The sequence below is a fragment of the Polypterus senegalus genome, chromosome 2, assembly GCF_016835505.1.
Source record: "Polypterus senegalus isolate Bchr_013 chromosome 2, ASM1683550v1, whole genome shotgun sequence".
Taxonomy (NCBI): Eukaryota; Metazoa; Chordata; class Cladistia; order Polypteriformes; family Polypteridae; genus Polypterus; species Polypterus senegalus.
The window spans coordinates 93120057-93142298 of NC_053155.1; the positions used below are offsets into that span (position 1 = coordinate 93120057).

Here is a 22242-nt window from a genome sequence, read left to right on the forward strand (position 1 = left end):
CCACCCAACGGGAGCGACACGCTGAAGTGCGTCCCGAAACGCTATTGCCGTGTGTGAGATTGTTTGTCTGGGACCCAGGAGAGTTTAAAAGCCTCATATATTCTTGAATGAGGTGCTGCATTAATAGGAATGTTTCTTAAACAAGCATCACTGCAACCACATAAAAACGGCTTTTTCGGCGTCTTCAAATGCAGCAGTTCGCATACATTTGCAACCCAAGATTTTTCTTCTTTTTTGCATATAACAAGTATGCCGTTTCTATAGAAGGGTGATAATGAGTTAAATTCTAATGGATGTTTTTCAAATATTGATGAACAATAAGGAAAAGGTATCACTTAAAACCACACAAAACAAAAACAGCAAAAAAACAGTACGAGGAAAGTTCGAAGAAAGAACATTTTTTACAATGTTTCTGTTTGGGGATCGTTGTGCAAATGTCCACAACTGAGCTGCGACCACAGAACTAACTGCTCTGTGGATGATTCATTCAAGCATTTTAAGATCACTTTGTTTTAATAAAAGTATCTGCTGCTGAATGTATTTCGTAGTAACGAGATTTCTGTGGACTCGTGTCATATGGGGAAACTATCAGGAACATAAAAATACTTCGTTGTAATACACTCTCACCGCGGTTTCTCTCCTCTTTCTGCGCCGCTGCAAAGCCCCGCCCGCCTAGCATTCTGGAAAGTGTCCTCTGTGAAGGGGGCAGCCTTTTTGCTGAAGCCCTTCACTGAGTGAGTCTCCGTTGCTGGCAGTTCTCAGCCTAGCCTCAGCCTAGCACTTCAGTTGCGACTTCGCGGCTGCAACTATACTAGCAGATGACGTTTCCGGTACTGTAATGCCATGGGAAAACGTGCTTTTGTCAGAAGGCAGAAGTAAGAAAAGTCAATAAGTAACGCCGAAGATGCAGAATGATTCAATCACAAACGATAGTAATCATTTTGTACAAGTTTAGTGCTAACTAGGATCTGTCATGCGGGCCGCACAGATTTCTGTTGTGGGCCGCATGCAGCCCGGGGGCCATGTGTTTGACGAGCCTGCTGTATACTGTTACCATCTAAAATTTTGTAATTATCATAATATCGGCCACTCTTATCCAGAAAAATGCAGAAAATTACAAGGGGGGGGGGGTAATACTCTTTCATTGCACTCTTTTTGGAAATGTTAGTTTTGTACCAAAAAATTGAAGATTACGTAGATTTGGGAGAGCAGAGCCAGTCAATACATTAGCCGAAATAGGCGACCACCTAGGACTTTTATAAATGGAAACATTGCTGAACTCTGTTCTGATGATACAGAGTGGGTGCTGTTACCCACTAGGCACCATTTATGAAAGTTAAAGTGTGCACGCTCCATATTCCAAGGGACGTGTGCTCCTTAAAGTTGGTGGAAAAGGACTGCTGTTTGTGCTAATGAAGGGGCGCACACTGTGGACACCGAAGGTGACCAAGGTCATTGAAATTTAACAATATCGATTACCCACTATAGACAAAGAGGGGTGACATCCATCATAGGGCTTCAAATGGGCCTTGACTGGCACTGCGGGAGAGTGTGCACTGTGATGTATTAATTTTGATGAGATCTGCTAAACATGGGAGCTGAATGATAATTGATAAGCTTCTACATCTAAGGATTCACTTTTTGTCAGAGGTTCTTATTCTCATCTTCTGTTACATTATTGTAGTAGACTCAGTTAAATGGAAAAGCCACAAAAGGTTAAAATATTAATTGAACACTCCTATCAGTCATGCCAAGCATGTTAAAATGCTGGACTTAAGACTGAATAAGAATAAATTGTATGTCTCCTTTAAAGGACTGAATTTACCAGTCCATTGCAGGGTTTACATGCACACAGGCATACACACTAATTTAAATTCATGACGTAGTTATGTAAGAGCTGTGAAATTTGTTTGAGACAGTGACAGGTTCCTTAGCTAGTTCTGTTCTAAATGTCAACAATGCAGTCTGTTCGGTTTAGTTTGAACAAAGAAATAAATAGCCAGGGAGTCTTACAGAGAGTCTTTGAGACTCCTGGGGGTCCCATCTTGGCATGCAGTAATACATTATTAAAGGGCAGACCCAGAGAGATCAGTAAGTGCTATGTGAACAGGTCACTCACTTGACATGCTTTACGTGAAGAGAAAAATAACTACATTGTTTAATCCTGCATTGCGCAGAAGGGGTCATTATTAAGTGGACTAATTTTTTAACAGGTTGTAGTGCGCCCTGCTTTGAGAGTTTACTTGCTCCTGCTTAGTCCTGCCAAGCTAGAATCAGCTATGTAAATTAAAAAGGCTAGCAATGCAGGCTACATTAGATTTGTTTTAATGGTTTAACTTTAAAGACCTCATTTACATGGAACAGTTAGCTATTGCCCAGAGGAACTGATAATTATGTGTTAGTAAGAAAATACAGTAGTTTGATTTAATTATACTTGTGAATATTTTTTTTCCTTCTGCCTGCTTTTACCATTGAACCATTCAGTTAATCTGGTTTTGCCAAATTATAGCCCTGGAGTACTGCTCTGCCAGCTTCCACAAGACAGGAACAGTCTGCCATCCTTGTTTGTTTTTGGTCTAACCAATTAATTTCTGAACAGAGTTTTTTACTCCCATGAGTCTTCCTAATCTTATTTATTAAGATTTTACTCTTCTTCTGTAAAAAGGCAGGGAACACTGTGGTGCACTGGTTAGTACAACTACAACATAGCTTTATAGTCCTACATTCAAATCCATTTGTGTGGAGTCTGCATGTTGCCTGTGTTTGTGTGTGTTATTCTCAATGTATTTCATTTTCCTCCCATATTCTAAAGATGTCCACTAGCCTAGTTACCATTTTTAAATTGTTATCAACACATCAGTCTAACCATTTTGGTTTTTAACTGATATTTATAATTAGTATTATTTTATTCTTTGAATCATTTCATTATTATTGCACTTTTTTATGGACACGGTCATGATGCTTGCTGTAAACTTGTTTATTACCGCTCATGCGCGTCACACACTTTTCAACGTGTGACATCTTGACATTACCATTATAAAAAGAGCCGCATGCTTGAAGAAACAGCTTCCACCTGCAGCTAAAGTCATTTGCATATTGAAGTAGCATTGCACGTGTACTTTGTCATAATGCCCATGTCAACCAAACACAGAAACCTCCGCAGTCTATTTGTGACTTTACACTGTATGGAGATAAGTAAATAAATCAAGGTAAATCGGTAAATAACATTCAATGTGGCTTTTAATTAACATATTAACATATAAATGTTTTTTATATAAAGACCATCACAAAACATAATCACTAACAGAACTTTGCATGATACCTTGCTGCTTCGTTGAAGTACACGCGTGTGGTACATTGACTGGTAGGATGACACCTGGCCATTTGCTGCATCCAAATGGTGCCATCTTTTGCTTTTATACCTGGTGCAGCTGTGTTGTTTTATGTGTGACTGGACATTTCTTGCGCTGAGGGTTTCTGTTCTCTTTTTCCAATGTAGAACCCTTTTCCTCATCTGAGTTCACCTATTTGAAAACATATCGGGGGAATGTGAAACTGAAAAAAAAAAAAAAAAACGCTTACCTTTACAAGTACCATAAATTTACACTGTTTTTACAAACTCAAATCAAATGTATGTTTTTATTCTATAATAGTAACAATAAGAGCAGCTCACTACTCAAAACGGTAATTCTGGACCCACAACCTCTTGATTATGAGTCAGCAGTTCTTACCGCTGCACCACCCAAGTGGTCATGTCTTTGTCATACCCTAACCTGATTTCTTTTACTTTGGCTATATTTTTGAATAAAAGCGCACTTGTTTTGTTATACGTGTACCTTTTGTGAAAGTGTTTATTTGATATTTGAACTTCAGTCTTGACACATTATACAGTTCATGTCAAAATTTTGTCATTAGTACTATAACATGAAAAATGTTTCCATTTTAGGTATGTGTTCAACATTTCTTGCCTCACATTTCCTTTCAACCTACATTTAGAACATTAGAACAATCTAGACGAGAACAGGCCATTCAGCCCAACAAAGCTCGCCAGTCCTATCCATTTATTTCTTCCAAAAAGACATCAAGTTGATTTTTGAAAGTCCCTAAAGTCTTACTGTCTACCACACTACTTGGTAGCTTATTCCAAGTGTCTATCGTTCTTTGTGTAAACAAAAACTTCCTAATGTTTGTGCAAAATTTACCCTTAACAAGTTTCCAGCTGTGTCCATGTGTTCTTGATGAAGTCATTTTAAAATAACAGTCTCAATCCACTGTACTAAATCCCTTCATAATTTTAAACACTTCAATCATGTCACCTCTTAATCTTCTTTTGCTTAAACTATAGCCTCAGCTCTTTTAATCTTTCCTCATAATTCAACCCCTGTAGCCCTGGAACCTACCTACTCACTCTTCTCTGGACCTTTTCTAGTGCTGCTATGTCCTTTTTGTAGCCTGGAGACCAAAACTGCACACAGTGCTCCATATGAGGCCTCACCAGTGCATTATAAAGCTTAAGCATAACCTCCTTGGACTTGTACTCTTGATAGTTGATAGCTCAGAGTCCACTATGACTCCTAAATCCTTCTCATAAGGTGTACTTTCGATTTTCCAACCGCCCATTGTATACTGCAACCTAACATTGTTACTTCCTATGTGTAATACTTTACATTTACTGACATTAAATTTCATCTGCCACAAATTTGCCCAAGCCTGTATGCTATCCAAATGTTTCTGTAATGATTTAATGGATTCCAAATTATCTGCTAATCCACCTGTCTTGGTATCATCTGCAAATTTAACCAACTTGTTACTTATACACCTATCTAAATTATACATAAAAATAAATAAAATAAATGATTTATTAAAAATAGCAGCGGCCCTAGCACTGACCCCTGTGGAACACCACTCTTAACATCGGGCATTTCTGATACGGTTACTCGCACCATCACCCTCTGCTTCCTGTGTCTGAGCAAATTCTGCACCCATCAAAAAACATCGCCAAGAACTCCCACTTATTTTAGTTTGATGCCCATCATCTCATGTGGCACCTTATCAAATGCTTTCTGAAAGTCAAGATAAATAATATCATATGCTCCAGTTTGATCATATCCTTTTGTTGCCTCCTCATAGAATTCCAGCATGTTAGTAAAACACGACCTCCCTCTTCTGAACCCATGCTGACTGTTCAGAATAACTCCAGTCCTTGCCAGGTGTTGCTCAATCTTATCCTTAATAATTCATTCCATTAATTTTCCTGTGATGCCTGTTAAGCTTACTGGCCTGTATTGTAGTTGCTTGGATCTGCCCTGTCACCCTTTTTATATAATGGAATGATATTTTCCATTTTCCAGTCCTTCGGAATCTCTCCAGTGCACAATGACTTCCTAAAAATATGTGTCAAGGGTTTGTATATGTACTTGGTAGCCTCCTTAAGAACTTTAGGGTATTATCTGGTCCTGGTGATTTGTTTGATTCCAGCCTATTTAATCTGAGCAGTATTTCTCTCTCTATAATTTGTAAATCCCTCAATACCTCCTTAGTAGTCCCTGTTACTTCTGGGAGGTTATCCACTTGCTCATTTGTGAACACCTCAGAAAAATGTAAGTGTAGGGCGTCCGGTATTTCATTGACTGTATCTTTTAATTCCCCTTTACTATTTCTGATGCACTTGACCTCCTCCTTGACTGTTCTTCTGCTACTAAAATACTGAAAGAATCCCTTAGGGTCTTCTTTTGCCTTATCTGCTATATTCCTCTCCAACTGTCTTTTAGCCTCCCTGATATCCTTCTTAATGGTTGCTCTCATGTTCTAATGCACTCTACGATTCACTTTGCAGTCATTAGCTTTACGTGCCTTTATAAAGCGTTTTTTTTTTCCTTTGTAGCCTCTTTTTAAAATCTGTATTAGTCCACTGTGGAATTTTTAAAAAATTTCCTATTAATTCCAATTTTTGGTATGTATCTGACCTGCATTACATGTAAAACATTTTTAAACCTGCTCCGCTGCTCCTCAACATAGACTTTGCTGCATCTGATGAAAATTTGCCCTACCAAAGTTCAACTTAACAATTTTAGTCTTTGCATCTGCACTCTGCGGTGGTTCAATCACTTCTACACCCTCAATTCTGTCTTAATTATTACAAAATACTAAATCCAGACAAGCTTCACCCCGTGTTGGTGCTTTAACATACTGTGTTAAAACACAGTCACTGCTTACTTCTAAAAACTCCTGCTCTTGTACTCCTCCATCTGTAAGGTCATCCCATTACTGATATTACTAAAAAGAAGTGTATTGAAATTACTGTCTGAATTGGGTGGTCTATAACACACTCCTAGAATACGACCTCTTTCACTAATATTTTTCAGGCGAAGCCACATGTCCTCAGTAAGATGGGGCTCATCGTCCAACTGAAGAGGATTTACATTTAAATTCTGTTTGGCAAAAACAACAACCCCACCTCCTTTTCTGTTCTGTCTGTCCTTCCTAAAAAATGTGTATCCCTCTGTGTTACACTGATCCCCATTTTTGTTATTTAGCCAGGTTTCCATTATTGCTATAATATCATAATTATGCTCTGTTACATGTAGCTCCAACTCATTTACCTTATTTTTGATACTTCTATCATTAAGGTAAGTTATTTTAATGTGTTACTCCTTCTACATTTAAATGTTTGCTTAGAATTTACATTACTACACATTTTTACTTCTACACCGTTGTTTGTTCCTCCACGTATAGATCTAAACCTGGCCTGTCCTCAACTCCCTGCCCCCCCTTCCCTTTACATTTACTTAGATCGTTATAGACACGGAACACACATAAAATGCATGTGTTCCAAATAATGATATATTATTTACCCTATACAACTATAAAAGTTCCCAACTGCTATGAAGAGACACTCAGAGGGAGTAGAGATAGCAGGAATACATAAAAATGATTTTGCAGACAGATAAAGATGTTTTAATCATCACACTCTGAAAGAAAAGTGTTGTAGTTTATCACATCATGTACTATATTATGCCAGAATCATAAAATAACAGACTAAAATATGTAACAAGGTAATTACTGCCAGCACACCGGAGCCGAATATATTTGGAAAAGTACTTTTGTTGAGCGCCGCAACCAGCTAGAGTCGGTTTCCAGTGCACTTTGGAAGCACGCCGAAGCCAAGTATATGCGTCGACATACAGTATATTCGGCAATGTACATTCATTGAACTCCGCAACCGGTTAAAGTTGTTTCTCAGTGCAATTTGCCAGTACGCCGGAGCTGATCAGTCAGTGCCGTATATTCGTTGAGCAGCCAGCTTACGACCATTGTCGGCCCCAGCAGAACTGCAGCACCACTATCTCTGGGATTCAGCCGCTGCACTAGACGAGCCTGCAATCATCAGCGTTTACCCCTGTGTGTTTGCATGCAGCGAGTTCAAGCGTAGTTGGCTCGGTGATATACTGAATTTTATCAATGACTTCAGTTGCATATTGAACATATAGTAATAGATTGTTGCAGTAGTTTTTTTTTATAGTTTTTACAGTTCATTTGCAGTGTGTAAAACAAGAGTTCCCAAACTTTTTTCGGCCGCAGACCCCTTTACCAAAAACTTTTAAACCGTCGACCCCCTAGTCATTTACTTTACTTACTCAAATTAATAAATTTGTACAGTACTCGATATTAAATATTTCACTAGATATCAAACTTTTCATTTTAATCACTTGTAATTAATGATTAAAAAAGATAAAAGGACTATGGAATATGGCATTATCTTGTGCAACATTTAATATGTAAACCTGCACTAACGAAAATTAAAGCAAAAAAATACGAGCAGAGTTTTTTTACATTTTTGACAATTATGAAATAAATATGTAAATTCAAAATAAGTACAAATGGTCCAAGCTGTACTGTCTGCATTTCTTTTTTGGTTCAGTCATATTATTATCTGAAGAAATAAAAACTTTTATTAACAAACAATTTCGACAGACCCTGTGATAAAAAAAAAACAATAAAGTATGTATTTACTTGAAACAGAAGATTTTTGTTCAAACTCGAATAAATAAACTGTGTCATCTGATTTTCTTTTTCATAGTACTGCTCCTCAATAAATAATTATATTCAAAGTTCAAATCACAAATAAGTACATGTCACATCAAATGAAGCAATCTATAGTGTTTTATGAAAGCATGACCATACAAGACTGTTAGATTCTGCTAATGCTGAATATCCGTCGTCTCGTCCCACGGCGAGCGAGTGCGGACATGCAATGATTTTTCATGTTCGCACTTGCTTTGATACGTACGATAAGGCAATACACAGACATGTTTGTGCTACATGTATTTTCATGCATTCTTACGTGTGACTCCCTTTAATGACACATTTTACCTTTTCGTTCGCAAGTTTGGTTTGCAATGTGTTTTCATCAAAAAAGTGTTTAAATTATTTTACTTCTTAATTAGGTACCTATTGGAAGCATAGATATTTTGAAGTAACAAACAAATAGCAGTAGTAAGAGGGTCTATTTTTGCTGTCGTAGACCCCCAAATTTTTTTATTGAAGCTATCGACCCCTAGAAAGTTCACATCGACCCCAGGGGATCAGTGTTTTCCATGAAAAAAAAATGTGTTCCGTGAAAATTTCACATTTTCTTTGTGAATTGTGATGTTTAATTAAAATGTGTAGCTAAAAAGTATTTGGTGTCCAGGGGTGCATTAACCCCCAAGTATGTGTCGGCTTAAGGGTTAACTATCATTGTCGAAACCTTGATATACACATTATAGTACAAACGTCAACGTCAACACGTGACACTAACTTTACTCGCTAAAACTTACCTCTCAAGAGGCGGCGGCATCACAGCTCAAAGATGCTTGCGTTGGTAGGACTGTGTGCGTCTTGACAAACAATAACAAATGATACTGCCCCCAGATGTTCATCTAGTGCATTGCAGTTACAAAAACCAATGTGGTTCTTTGTGACTGGAGTCACAATTGAAGATTCTGTTTATGACGCGTTGACAATAAAAAATCCACGTCAACGGTTTTTTGTAGTCGACGTCGTCGATTACGTCAACTAATCATTGCAGTCCTAGTATGTATCAGTATCACTATCCGTGTCAACGTCTGATGACCAGTTCACATTGTCATCACAATTGCTCGACTCAACTATTGGTTCCATTTTCAGTTAGTTCTAAAACTGGCTTTATAGCTTTTTGTTTACATGTCATTGTTTGCTGGTTGAATGTTGCCTTAGAGTGGCAAACCCCATAGAAGTATTCACGATTTTTGGCTGCATAATGTTATTTTATCCACTAGGTGGCAGGAGACTACTGTCCCAAGTTATTCGAGTTAAACAGTGTAGAGGAGATTATTATAAATCACCTCAAGTCTGACTCAAGTTTAACTGTAATTACATAGATTTCTGAGCCATAGTCACACTTAGGTTAACTCTTTGAGGGCTGAATATTTTTTCCAGAAAAGCTACATTTTTCTGAGAAAACACACAAAGCAATGGTTTCACATATAAATCAACCCTGAATTTTGACAAAAGTCAACATCCGCTCTGAAAGAGTTAATGCCAAGGAGGTTAATATGACTGTTTTTGGCTAATTTTACAGCCTTGTTTCAAAATGAGTAATGTTCAAAGACAGGGCAAAATTGGGTTACTTTTATATTAATTTTCAAATGATTTTCTTATGGTCTTTCTGGGTATCCCATGTTTTAATAACTGATTTCCAGTATCAGGGCCATTGTTCTGTCTGTCCTTTGTAAATGTTTGGCAGGTGGCAGGCAGGGTTGATTTTTTGACTAACTTCTGTGTACTTAGGGAACGCTGGCCATAGTATTTGCTCAGGTGGTATTTTAAGTCAATATATATATTCTAATGACTATATAAACAGTCTTAATCATTTCTCTGTTTCTGTCTACATATTTGAAAACAGCAGCTAGTGATGAGCTGACACTGGCAGGTGCCAAAAAGGACCAAGTTAGCTGATTAACTTTCGACTGTCATGTTATTTATGCATTATTGTTAATAGCCTGATATTGAAAAAAAAAAAATTAAGAAATTAATAATCAAGTGGACTAACGTAAAACAAAAAATGGGTAGATAGTATCAATTCCCTTAAGTTAGAATCTATGACAAAAAAAAGAATCATGTTAACAAAAGGTTTGGTGAAGGAGAACCTGCACTTTTTTAATGTCTGTGAGTGTGCCTAAAGAACTGGAACAATCTATGCAACTAAAATTGAAGTTATATCTATTATTGTGTTCTAATTAAGTCATTATTTGGAGTAAAACTTTCTAAGGTTAAGTGGCTGTTCAGGGGAAGCTGTCTCAAGAATGCACTTTGGATCAAATTAATACATTAAACCTGCAACTGTGTACTCTTCATTTGTATTCTTTTTAAGGCTGATGACAAATGAAACACATGGGACATTATCCAGCATCCATCCATCCATTATCCAACCCGCTATATCCTAACTATAGGGTCACAGGGGTCTGCTGGAGCCTATCCCAGCCAACACAGGGCGCAAGGCAGGAAACAAACCCAGGGCAGGGCGCTAGCCCACCGCAGCATTATCCAACATTTCCTTGTAAAACTAACTGAACAATGTGAAACATTTTTCCCACTCTAAGACCAAAATCCAACACATTGCTGCACTTCCTAAATTAGGACAGATTCTGCTTACTAATGGCATTTTAAATCAAACCTCTGCTGTAACTTATTAATCTTTGCTGCTGTCTGATGAAAGGCTAATGGCATCCTGAATAAATTACTTTGTTTCCTTACCTCTTCTTCTGCGTTGGAAAAGCATTACTGATTCTATATCTGACATATCATCACCTGTCCCAGTAGATGTATTAAGGAAAAATGTGAGCAGTTTGTGGATGATACCCTTGCTTATTTCAGAGAATGCTGAGATAAATGCAATCTTGCCTTGGTGATTCATTAAAGCTGAGTTGCTCAAGATCCTTAAAAACCTGGTCCTCTATGAATGTGCAATTACTTAAACCCAGTTCACTATTATTAGTAAAGTCATGGTAATCCATTAAATAAGTTCCTCACTCTCATGCATATACGTCTATATAGAGTTCTCTGATGCCAGCTGTTATTTATGACTTACCTTGTCAGCTTTGCACTCCCTTTGTCAATCAAACAGGCCAGGAATCAGAATAACAATGCAATGCAGATATCAAGTGAAGTCGATCAAAGTGCTGTACAGCTTCCGTAAGTACACCAAATAAATACAGTATATACAGTGTGTATATATATATATATATATATATATATATATATATATATATATATATATATATATATATATATATATATATATATATATATATATATATATATATATATATATATGTATATGTATATACAGTGAATAAATACATCAAAAATAAACACATACAAGTTTAGAAAGCTAAGAGAAAAAGATAGGCTTTCGGGTGGCATTTAAATGTGACCAAAGTTGGTGCTGACTAAATATAAAAATACAAGACTATTCCAAAGCTTAGGGGCAGCTACTACAAAGGCACCGATTTGGCACAACCAATAATTTCTAGTTAGAGGACCTCAATGCTCATGAAGGAGGGTGTAAGAGGTCAGTAAGATAAAAGGGAGTTAAACCATTTAGGGACTTAAAAACAAACAGTAAAATATTAAAGTTAATCCTGTAGCGAACAGGAAGCAAGTAAAGAGAGGCTAAGACTGGTATAATGTGATTCTATTTTGGTGTGCCTGTTAGAAGCCTGGCAGCAGCATTCTGGACGACCTGAAGACAAGCCAGGGATGACTCATTAACTCCAATGTACTGTATAATGAGTTGCAATAGTCAAGCGACAAACACATAAATTACTGTTTCAGAATCATGTACAGAAAGAACTGGCTTGACATTAGCCGAAAACCTGAACTAATAGAAACAGGCTTTAACAATGGAGTTTATATGTTTATCAAATTTGCAGGCATTATCAAAAATCACACCAAGAATTTTTCCAAAGGGTATACAGTAGGTCCATGTCAAAGGTCAAAGATTAATTTCTGTAGCACAAGTATGATCAGGGCGGCACGGTAGCACAGTGTTAGCGCTGCTCCCTCGCAGTTAGGAGACCTGGGTTCGCTTCCCGGGTCCTCCCTGCATGGCTTTTGCATGTTCTCCCCATGTCTGCGTGGGTATCCTCTGGTGCTCCGGTTTCCTCCCACAGTCCAAAGACATGCAGGTTAGGTGGATTGGCGATTCTAAATTGTGTGTGTGCCCTGCCCAGGATTTGTTTCCTGCCATGGGCCCTGTGTTGGCTGAGGTTGGCTTCAGCAGACCCCTGTGACCCTGTAGTTAGGATATAGCGGGTTGGATGATGGATGAATGGATGGACAAGTATGATCAGAAGTTCCAAAACACAGTCCCTGTTTTTTTGTCATTTAGACTGTTTAAATTTAGTGACAGCCCAGTTTTAATGTCTTCTAGACATTTCAATAAAGGTTTAAGAGAATTGCATTTGATCTGTTTCAGTGGAAAATATATCTGTGTTTCATCTGCGGAGCAATGGAAGGAAATATTGTGTTTTATAAAAATGGATCCTAAGGGCAACATATACTGTGAAAAAACAGGCACAGCTCCTTGCACTATTTTGCAGCTGTTTATAATGCATGTTTTGTGTTATGTTTTGTCTTATGTTATTTATGGTGCTTGTACACTCACCTAAAGGATTATTAGGAACACCTGTTCAATTTCTTATTAATGCAATTATCTAATCAACCAATCACATGGCAGTTGCTTCAATGCATTTAGGGGTGTGGTCCTGGTCAAAACAATCTCCTGAACTCCAAACTGAATGTCAGAATGGGAAAGAAAGGTGATTTAAGCAATTTTGAGCGTGGCATGGTTGTTGGTGCCTGACGGGCTGGTCTGAGTATTTCACAATCTGCTCAGTTACTGGGATTTTCACGCACAACCATTTCTAGGGTTTACAAAGAATGGTGTGAAAAGGGAAAAACATCCAGTATGCGTCAGTCCTGTGGGCGAAAATGCCTTGTTGATGCTAGAGGTCAGAGGAGAATGGGCCGACTGATTCAAGCTGATAGAAGAGCAACTTTGACTGAAATAACACTCGTTACAACCGAGGTATGCAGCAAAGCATTTGTGAAGCCACAACACGCACAACCTTGAGGCGGATGGGCTACAACAGCAGAAGACCCCACCAGGTACCCTTCATCTCCACTACAAATAGGAAAAAGAAGCTACAATTTGCATGAGCTCACCAAAATTGGACAGTTGAAGACTGGAAAAATGTTGCCTGGTCTGATGAGTCTCGATTTCTGTTGAGACATTCAAATGGTAGAGTCAGAAATTGGCGTAAACAGAATGAGAACATGGATCCATCATGCCTTGTTACCACTGTGCAGGCTGGTGGTGGTGGTGTAATGGTGTGGGGATGTTTTCTTGGCACACTTTAGGCCCCTTAGTGCCAATTGGGCATCGTTTAAATGCCACGGGCTACCTGAGCATTGTTTCTGACCATGTCCATCCCTTCATGACCACCATGTACCCATCCTCTGATGGCTACTTCCAGCAGGATAATGCACCATGTCACAAAGCTCGAATCATTTCAAATTGGTTTCTTGAACATGACAATGAGTTCACTGTACTAAAATGGCCCCCACAGTCACCAGATCTCAACCCAATAGAGCATCTTTGGGATGTGGTGGAACGGGAGCTCCGTGCCCTGGATGTGCATCCCACAAATCTCCATCAACTGCAAGATGCTATCCTATCAATATGGGCCAACATTTCTAAAGAATGCTTTCAGCACCTTGTTGAATCAATGCCACGTAGAATTAAGGCAGTTCTGAAGGAGAAAGGGGGTCAAACACCGTATTAGTATGGTGTTCCTAATAATCCTTTATTGTGATGTTGTGTTTTGTTATAAGCAGCTACTAGGCTAAATTCCTGTAAGTACTGGTGAATAAAAGTGAATTATGTTCTGAATAGGTAGCAAACACCTGTAGAATTTAGTCAAAACTATCTTTATTTTATATGGCTGTGTTTAAAATAAGTATAGAAATCTTTTACAAAGTTACTTATAATGCACTAAATATACAGTAGCTAATTGCTGAGCTGTACCCAACACTACACAAAAGAGGGATACAAGAAGAGATATAGTTTGTTTCATAAAATACTAGTTTCTAATTTCAAACCTTTATTCAGACTTGTACATAAATGACTTGCTGTGTACAGGGATTGACTCAGCATCGTTTAATGTACCAGAGTACTGGAAAAGTACTTTCAAAATGTGGGAGATTTGAGTTTAAAATATTAGAAAAAAATGAGTAAAATCTGAGAATCTTAAAGTTACAGATAAAGAGAATTTGTTATTTTTTTCCATTTCAAATCTATTTTTTTCAGTTAAGGTTTTGTGGAGGTTTTAAATATCAGGGAATCAGTGGTATTTTGAATGTTTTCTAAAACAATTTAAAGGTTTGTTAATGTTTGTTTAATATTTTCTGGATTTCAATTTTGTTTTTTGCAGGATTCTGCCAATTTCGGGGCTCAGTTGTAATAGATGCATTTTTAGTAGAGATATTTACTAGAGTGTTTTTCAGGCTTAAATTAACACAGAAAGTTAAAAAATATTGGTAGTAGAAAATAAAAACAGTAATAATAGTACATTTTATTTAATTGTGTTTTTCAAGTTACCGATGGCAGAGTGATTAAGAGCAAAGTTTATCCTGACCCCCATTTGGAAAGACCATGTAGTCTAAATAGTATAACAAACACAGTAGATTGTAGCACCTCGCTTTTTGAATTTAAGAAATTCAAAGCTCTGTTACTGAAGGTGACTAAAACGCCTCAGTATGGTTCTTATATCTACAGTGGTTCTTGATGTCATAGGTGGATTTAGTCATGATGAGGCTGTAACTGAACTGTGATGAAAATATAACTGCTCTTATCATAAAGCTCAGCAGCGGGTGCTTTTTTTCTCTGTCAACTTAAAAAAATGTATGTTGTCCCTGTGAGTGCTGGTTCAGTTTTATAGAGCTGTCATTGAAAGCATCCTCACTTTCTCTGTCACAGTCTGGTATAACAATGCATCTGCTTACTTGAAACAAAGTGCAGTATGTTATTCAGACAGTCGTTTGATTTTAGGCCCAAAACTGGACTCCATTGAGGTCCTGCATACACAACAGGTCAGGAAACATGCCAGAAATATAATCAAAGCCTACACTCATCCTGGCAACTGTCTCTTTCAGTTATTACCATCAAGGAATTGTTATTGGTCACTAAAGGAACTACTAGACAAAGAAACTATTTTGTTCCTACTGTAGTCACTATGTTTAAACACAGTTGATTCATCTCATTCTTTCCTGATTCTGTAGTCCTCCATGATGGTGTCATGTACTGTATATTGTATTCTTTAATTGTATTTACCTTCTTATGTGTATGCATGTAACATCAAGATAAATTCCTAGCAACTAGTCGATGTAGTAATAAAGGCAACGTTTATTTTTACTGTTTATTTAACAGATGTCTTTACCCAAGATGGCTTAGGAAAAAAAAATACTTCTGCTGTACTTTTGAATGGCTGTCAGCTGGGTTTACTGTAAGCAAACAGTACAGGACAGCATTTAATGTAGTTTTTTTTATAAGATTAATACTGGTCTAAGAGTATAGGGGCTGACAATTGAAGCAGTCCAGAGGTGTTTTGTATCTTCTAGAGATAGCTGGTCATCATTGTAATGGGAAGAGTGTGGGTTGATTTGAAAATTAATTCAATAGCTCGAGAGCACAACATGAGATTCATTTTTAGGCAGGCCAATAGAGAATGAGACTTTTTTGGAAGAACATTTCAGAGAGGCCACAAAGTCAACATGGTGAACCATGCAGGAGCTTGTACGTCGGAGTAGGCTTGGAGGAAAATCTGGGTATTATTGATCTTGAGAAGAAAGGAATGACACAATTGAAATAGCAAAAACTTACTGTAGATCGATTAAATTAGAGAAAACCAGGTCTCACCCTGTTTCCTGGCATTAGCTAATGATGAGGGAGTAAAACTGTTAATGTTTAAGGAAGGATCTTTGGTAGGGTAAAACAGAAAATGGGTTCAAATTATACAACTTCAACATTTTCTGTTTAATATAATATGCATTTATTAACAATGAGATGTCAGAGGCAGACATTTGGAAATCTGGGCTGACATTAGGGGTTAAGAGAATTAAGTGAAAGTAGTATCATCTGGACAAATGTGATATGATAAACCATGAGAAGACATCTAGGTGTGTGATTAACAAAGCAAAACATTTTAACATTCAACCTTACACATGCCTCTGAATATTTTACACTTTTCTGCTCTTTTTTGTTAGGTCTAACATTAGGTAGCTAGGAGCTTAAATTTCATTTTAACCTTGGTCATGAGCAGACACAATATTATCACTTCAAAACACACAATCATTTTACAGCATGATTAATAGGAAGAAACATGAGTCAAGAACCTGCCTACCCTTGAGCTCTTCGCAGACAAAGTGCTGAAAGTTGCATTTGTGACAATACGCAGTATTAAGCAAACACACAGGTGAGACATCCTGAGATAACATGCCAGTGTACCATAGGGCACCCACTCTTACAATGGGGCTAAAGTGTAATCTTAGTTATTCTTACTTACATATCTTTCAGGGTGTAGGATAAAACAAATTCAGGCACAGGAATAATGTGCAGACTCTAGAAAGACAGCAATTGGATGTGACAGACAAACTTAGGATGTGGTATCCATGAGATAGCAGTGCTATCCTCTGTACCACTATGCTACCCATGGAACAAACAGAAACATATTATACTTGTAAAATTTGTATAAAACAATAAAATTCTATTTCATTGGTGCAATGTGGGTAGAGAATGCTCAGATATAATATGGAAAGCTTAACCATTACCACTCTGACTTGATGCTGATCAATATAAAAGTTTCTGCAGTTAATTGTATTGTTTATACTGTTTTCTATTCTAACTTATTTAACATAGTATTGCACTGCATTTTATTGGTAAATTAGACTGCTACATTATATTTTTTCTATAGCTGTAACTTCAAGAATCAGTAAACTAACAATTCTTCAAAATCATCCTCACTGATGGAAGTTCTTTTTCTTCTTTTAATTGTTAAGGGCAGGAACGTTTTGGAAACATGACCCGTGTTTATTATAGGGAGGCCATTGGAGCTTTCATCGTCTTTGATATCACAAGACCATCAACTTTTGAAGCTGTGATGAAATGGAAGGAGGATTTAGACTCAAAGTTAACTCTTTCTAATGGTACAAACGTCCCTGCAGTGCTTCTCGCCAACAAATGTGATCAGGGTGGAGAATTGCTGATGAATAATGGTCTGAAAATGGAGCAGTTCTGCAAGGAGAATGGATTTGTAGCATGGTTCGAGACTTCAGCAAAGGTATGGATTTTGTGCATCTTTTCTTAACAAAAGGAATACTTTCACTAATTTTTTTTAGCACAGTTCTGAATGCTAATTCCTTTTTAGTCTTTATAGAATATAATCAATTTATGCAGTGTCCCTGGCCTGGCCTCTTCTAGATTTGCTTATCTGTGTGAAATTATGACAAAGGCACGTGGGACAAAAGTGGATAAAGTGTGTGGTGACTAATGCATGCAAGAAAAATGTACAAAGTAATGTTCAAATATTTACTGTGGGATACACTGTTACTTGGTAATAGTAAACATTTAATATCAGGTAAACCCACTCCAGTAATAATTTTCCCATTACATATACTGTATACTGTAGTACAGTCCCGATCAAAAGTTTAAGACTACTTGAAAAATGGCAAAAAATCATATTTTGCATGGTTGGATCTTAACAAGGTTCCAAGTAGAGCTTCAACATGCAACAAGAAGAAATGGGAGTGAGACAAAACATTTTTTGAGCATGCAATTTAATGAAAACAACGATTAAACTGAAACAGGCTGTTTTACAGCTGATCAAAAGTTTAGGACCACACCTCCAAAAAAACCCGTAAACCCCCCCAAAGCAGAAATCAAACTTCCAAACATGAACTCAGTACTGAGTAGCTCCACCGTTATTGTTGATCACTTCAAAAATTTGTTGCAGCATGCTTGATGCAAGCGTTTCCATGAGGTGAGTGGGAACATTTCTCCAAGTAGTGAAGATGGCCGCACGAAGGGCATCTACTGTCTGGAACTGTTGTCCATTTTTGTAAACTTCCCTTGTCATCCATCCCCAAAGGTTCTCAATTGGATTTAGATCAGGGGAACAAGCAGGATGGGCCAAAAGAGTGATGTTATTCTCCTGGAAGAAGTCCCTTGTCCTGCAGGCATTGTGTACTGTTGCGTTGTCCTGTTGAAAAACCCATTCGTTACCACACAGTATGTATGACTGACTGTATAAAAACAAATATAATTTCAGTTATTGTTATATTAGCCAATGAAAGATACCTTTATTTAATGAGAAGATACTATTTTTACAAAAATAAAAACAATGAAAAAAGAAAATGTAGCAAAATAAAAGATGAAGACCAATGCTATACAGAAATGGACAGAAAACACAATACAATAATAATAATACTATAAGGGTAACTGTGCTGTGTCAATCATAGCACCCTCAGAAAAGGTCTAAAAGCAGCAGTGGTTTATTAAACTTAAAAATTAAACTATTTTTTCTCCCCAGTGTATGCTCAGTGTTTTATTAATATAATCACATTTATCAGAATCTTTTATTAAGGGATGTGTACAAATTGCAGACTTCCAGTTACTTTTTGACCCTGTATTTAATTTTTACACCATCATCCTCTTTCAACTTAATCATGAAAATGTGTGCTAAAAACAAGAAGCTTATGAGTTCATTTGAGTTAGTGGCAGGTTTTAAAAATCTTAAAACCGTACAGTGCTGAAAATGAAATTTAAGCAAGTGGAAAATTATTTACATCATTGCATTAAAGCTCATTTTCCTTATTGAAAAAAATATTGACTTATTAAAAAATTTTATTTATTATTATTTAGCTTACTTTAAAAAATCTTGTCATGTAAATTTTGCATACCCCATTGGCAGATTTGGTTTTGGTAAATAAAAGTAAAACATCTCCCATTTAATGTTTTTTGTCTAGCTTTTGCATATGCATTTTTTGCAGTGTAGTTAGTCTTTGCATATTTTTACTAATTTTTACGTGCCATTTCTGTTTCTTTACTCTTGCTGCCTGTCTCATATACATTTGGGCTTATTATTGAATGACGGCCTGATTTAAAATGTAAACATTACTATTACTAATTACATTACATTACTAATTACAATTAGTGCTATTGTAGCCTATGCTTTATAGAGAATTCTTGTAAGTTTTTCATTTATCTCAGGTACATCCTGTATTTAAATAACACACAAAAAAGATATAGGCATCTTAAGTGAAAACAGTTTTAAAACAGTTTAAAGAAGAAAGGTACTAAACATACTTATATGAAGCTTGTCTATGGAAAGGGAGACCATTGGATGAGTGTTAGGTCACTTGCAAAAGCCATATAGCCACAAAACACCAACAACAATCAGTATGTAACATTTACTTTCTTGAAAAACAAAAGAAATGGGGCAACTTTACCCACGTATTTTTTCAGGAGACATGATATGTGTGTACCATGCAGTACTTACTATACTGTACAAAGCAAAATTAATTTGTTTATGAGTAGTTCACTGTAGGCTTCACTAGAAAACAGATCATTATGTAAAACACCCACTTATCACCCCTCCATACACACACACACATTCTGGTTACATTGTGATTAAATTTGATGCATAATATATTTTACAATTGCTATAGATCTGGTTCTTGGAGTTAATACCATTTTAATTGACCTAAAGATACATCTTAGACAAACCCATCCTCATTTGCTGTAAAAAGTCATACTGTATATATCCAGACACCAGTACCTTCCATATATGCAGGGTATCCCATGAATGTACTGTTACATTACCTGGTCTCAAGGTCATGCAGAAACAAAACTAAAAGCTGATATACAATTTTCAGTTTCCTTGGTGAGTATTTTATAACATTTATGGGTAATCTACCATCTTAGCTAATGTATGAGTAGTGTGGCATAAAGTACCCAGCTGCTATGCTTGAGCAAAAGTAAAGATACCTTTCTGAAAAGAGACTCAAGTAAAAGTAAAATTTGCCCATGAGCATGCTACTCAAATAGAACTTTTAAGGTATCTGACATTAATTGTACTTAAGTATCAAATATACAAGTAAATGTAGGATTTCAATAATCTAAAAAAAATCTTGCAAACGTAAAAGAATTACGGTAAACTTACTGTGAGTCATATTACATCCACTAAAGTATAAGCCAAGTATCTGCAACTTGAATCTGTGATATTTAGTGTGAGCGGACATCTTAAAGATTTTAGCTCTGTTCAGTGGGGAGGGCACTAATAGGAGAGGCATGCAGGCCTCCCTCTCTTTAAGAGGGTGCAAATCTGTTCTTGAAAACCCCTTTGTGAAGTGGTTTTTCATAATGAAAACACCTAGGGCCTCATGTATAATGCCGTGCATAGAACTCACACTATAGCATGGCTTAAGCACAAAAGCGGGAATGTGCGTACGTGCAGAAAAATCCAGATGCATAAATCGGTGCGTATGCAAACTTCCACTTTCTTCCGCTACATAAAACCCAGTCAGCGTGAAAAGTAACGCACGTGCACGCGCCTGCTGTCCCGCCCCAGCTCCTCCCAGAATTATGCCTCATTAAATATGCAAATCAATATAAATAGCCCTTAAGCTCAGAGTTCTGTGAAAAGACAATGGGAAAAGGATGGGGGAGAATAGAAGAATTTCAGCGAATACCAAGTGGAGGCAAAGGAAAACATACTATTTGTTGGTTTAAACAGTGGTAATAACAACAAATGGAAGTTGATCGAGTGACATAGAATGTTGGAGAAACTCGAAAGCTCAAGTTCACAAAGTTGCACAGTGCCCGAAATAAAAAAGAAGTTGTCAGATATCAAAGTCACCTGAAAGGGGGAGTTGTAGCCCACCATCTGAGTGTCATATGAACGCTTAGTAGGCTACAGACAAAAAAAATAGGCACACAGTTGGAAAAAAGCGCAAAATGTCAACTTCAGTCTTGAGATTTCCTCTTTAATCTGTCATTAAAGTAGAACATCATAAACCTCATCTTAAAATAATTTACTAATTTCTCAAATCCCATCGTAACTAAAGTAGCACGTTAAATGCTTTGCTTTGTATTTGATCTTCTATGTGCTCTATGTGTGTGAATCACTACGTGCTTCTGGGCTTTCTCTTCCTCTGACAGGACACAGAATCCATTACATTCATGATATTACAGCTCTCTGAATAATTAAAATACTGAGATGTATACGTGATATCATTTTAATGATGATAGGAGTTAAATCATGTTATTAAACATGGGAACACGATGGCGCAGTGATTGTTCATGTCTTATGCAAGATGCTTGCTGCGCTGTGCGCAACCCTCTATGAAATAATTTATCGTAGCAGTACTGTCTCTTTCAAACGTACTAACCCCTAATTCCTGTCCTTACTTTTTATTCTCCAAATACCCAATCTCCACACAATCAGCTCTGTAATAGACATTAAGCCATCTGTAAGCTTAAATATGGAAATATGCGTGGCTTTATGCCAAGGTTTAGGTTTTATACATCACGATTTGAGCATGGAAACGTTCGTATGCAACATTTTTGTGTGTACGCACTGTTTATACATGAGCCCCCTGGTCCTTAAAATGACCCCAATTTTTATATAGATAACACAGACTTTAGCACTTCTAGTTTCAAATTCAAAGGAATGGCCTTTTTTTCTTGGGTTTTGGCAACTACAGTACTTCACGATCTGTTTTAAAGCTGATATGCTTGGGAAAGAGAGAGAAGACATGTGAACAACACATGTGACAAGGTGAATGAAGTACAGCACGAGAACACAGAAGTGCACTTCACTGTAGCCTGTAGAACTAGCCCCACTCTGTTTGACAGGCTGCCTTAAGGACGACATCTAAATATCGCAACATCAGCTGTGGAAATAACAGACTTTGATTGTGCATCCAGCCCAACCCTGAAGATCAAGACCCATTTTGCTGGCTGCAACAGTGTATCTGGAATGGCTACATGTATGATCTGGTGTAATAGCATCGGAGTGTTTATTTCAAAGTCTTCTCAGATTCTACATGTATGTGAATTTTCCCAAAAGAGGGGGAATATTGTATTTTAGATAACTGAGTAAA

At 37.1% G+C, this 22242-nt stretch overlaps 1 protein-coding gene across 1 annotated transcript in view; it reads left to right on the top strand.

Moving 5' to 3' along the window:
• The window catches only part of rab38a (RAB38a, member RAS oncogene family), a 111931-nt gene that overhangs the window by 34977 nt on the left and 54712 nt on the right, over positions 1-22242 (top strand). The window contains exon 2 of the mRNA XM_039744169.1: positions 17140-17420. Coding sequence (XP_039600103.1) covers positions 17140-17420 — 281 coding nt within the window. The remainder of the gene's footprint in view (positions 1-17139; positions 17421-22242) is intronic.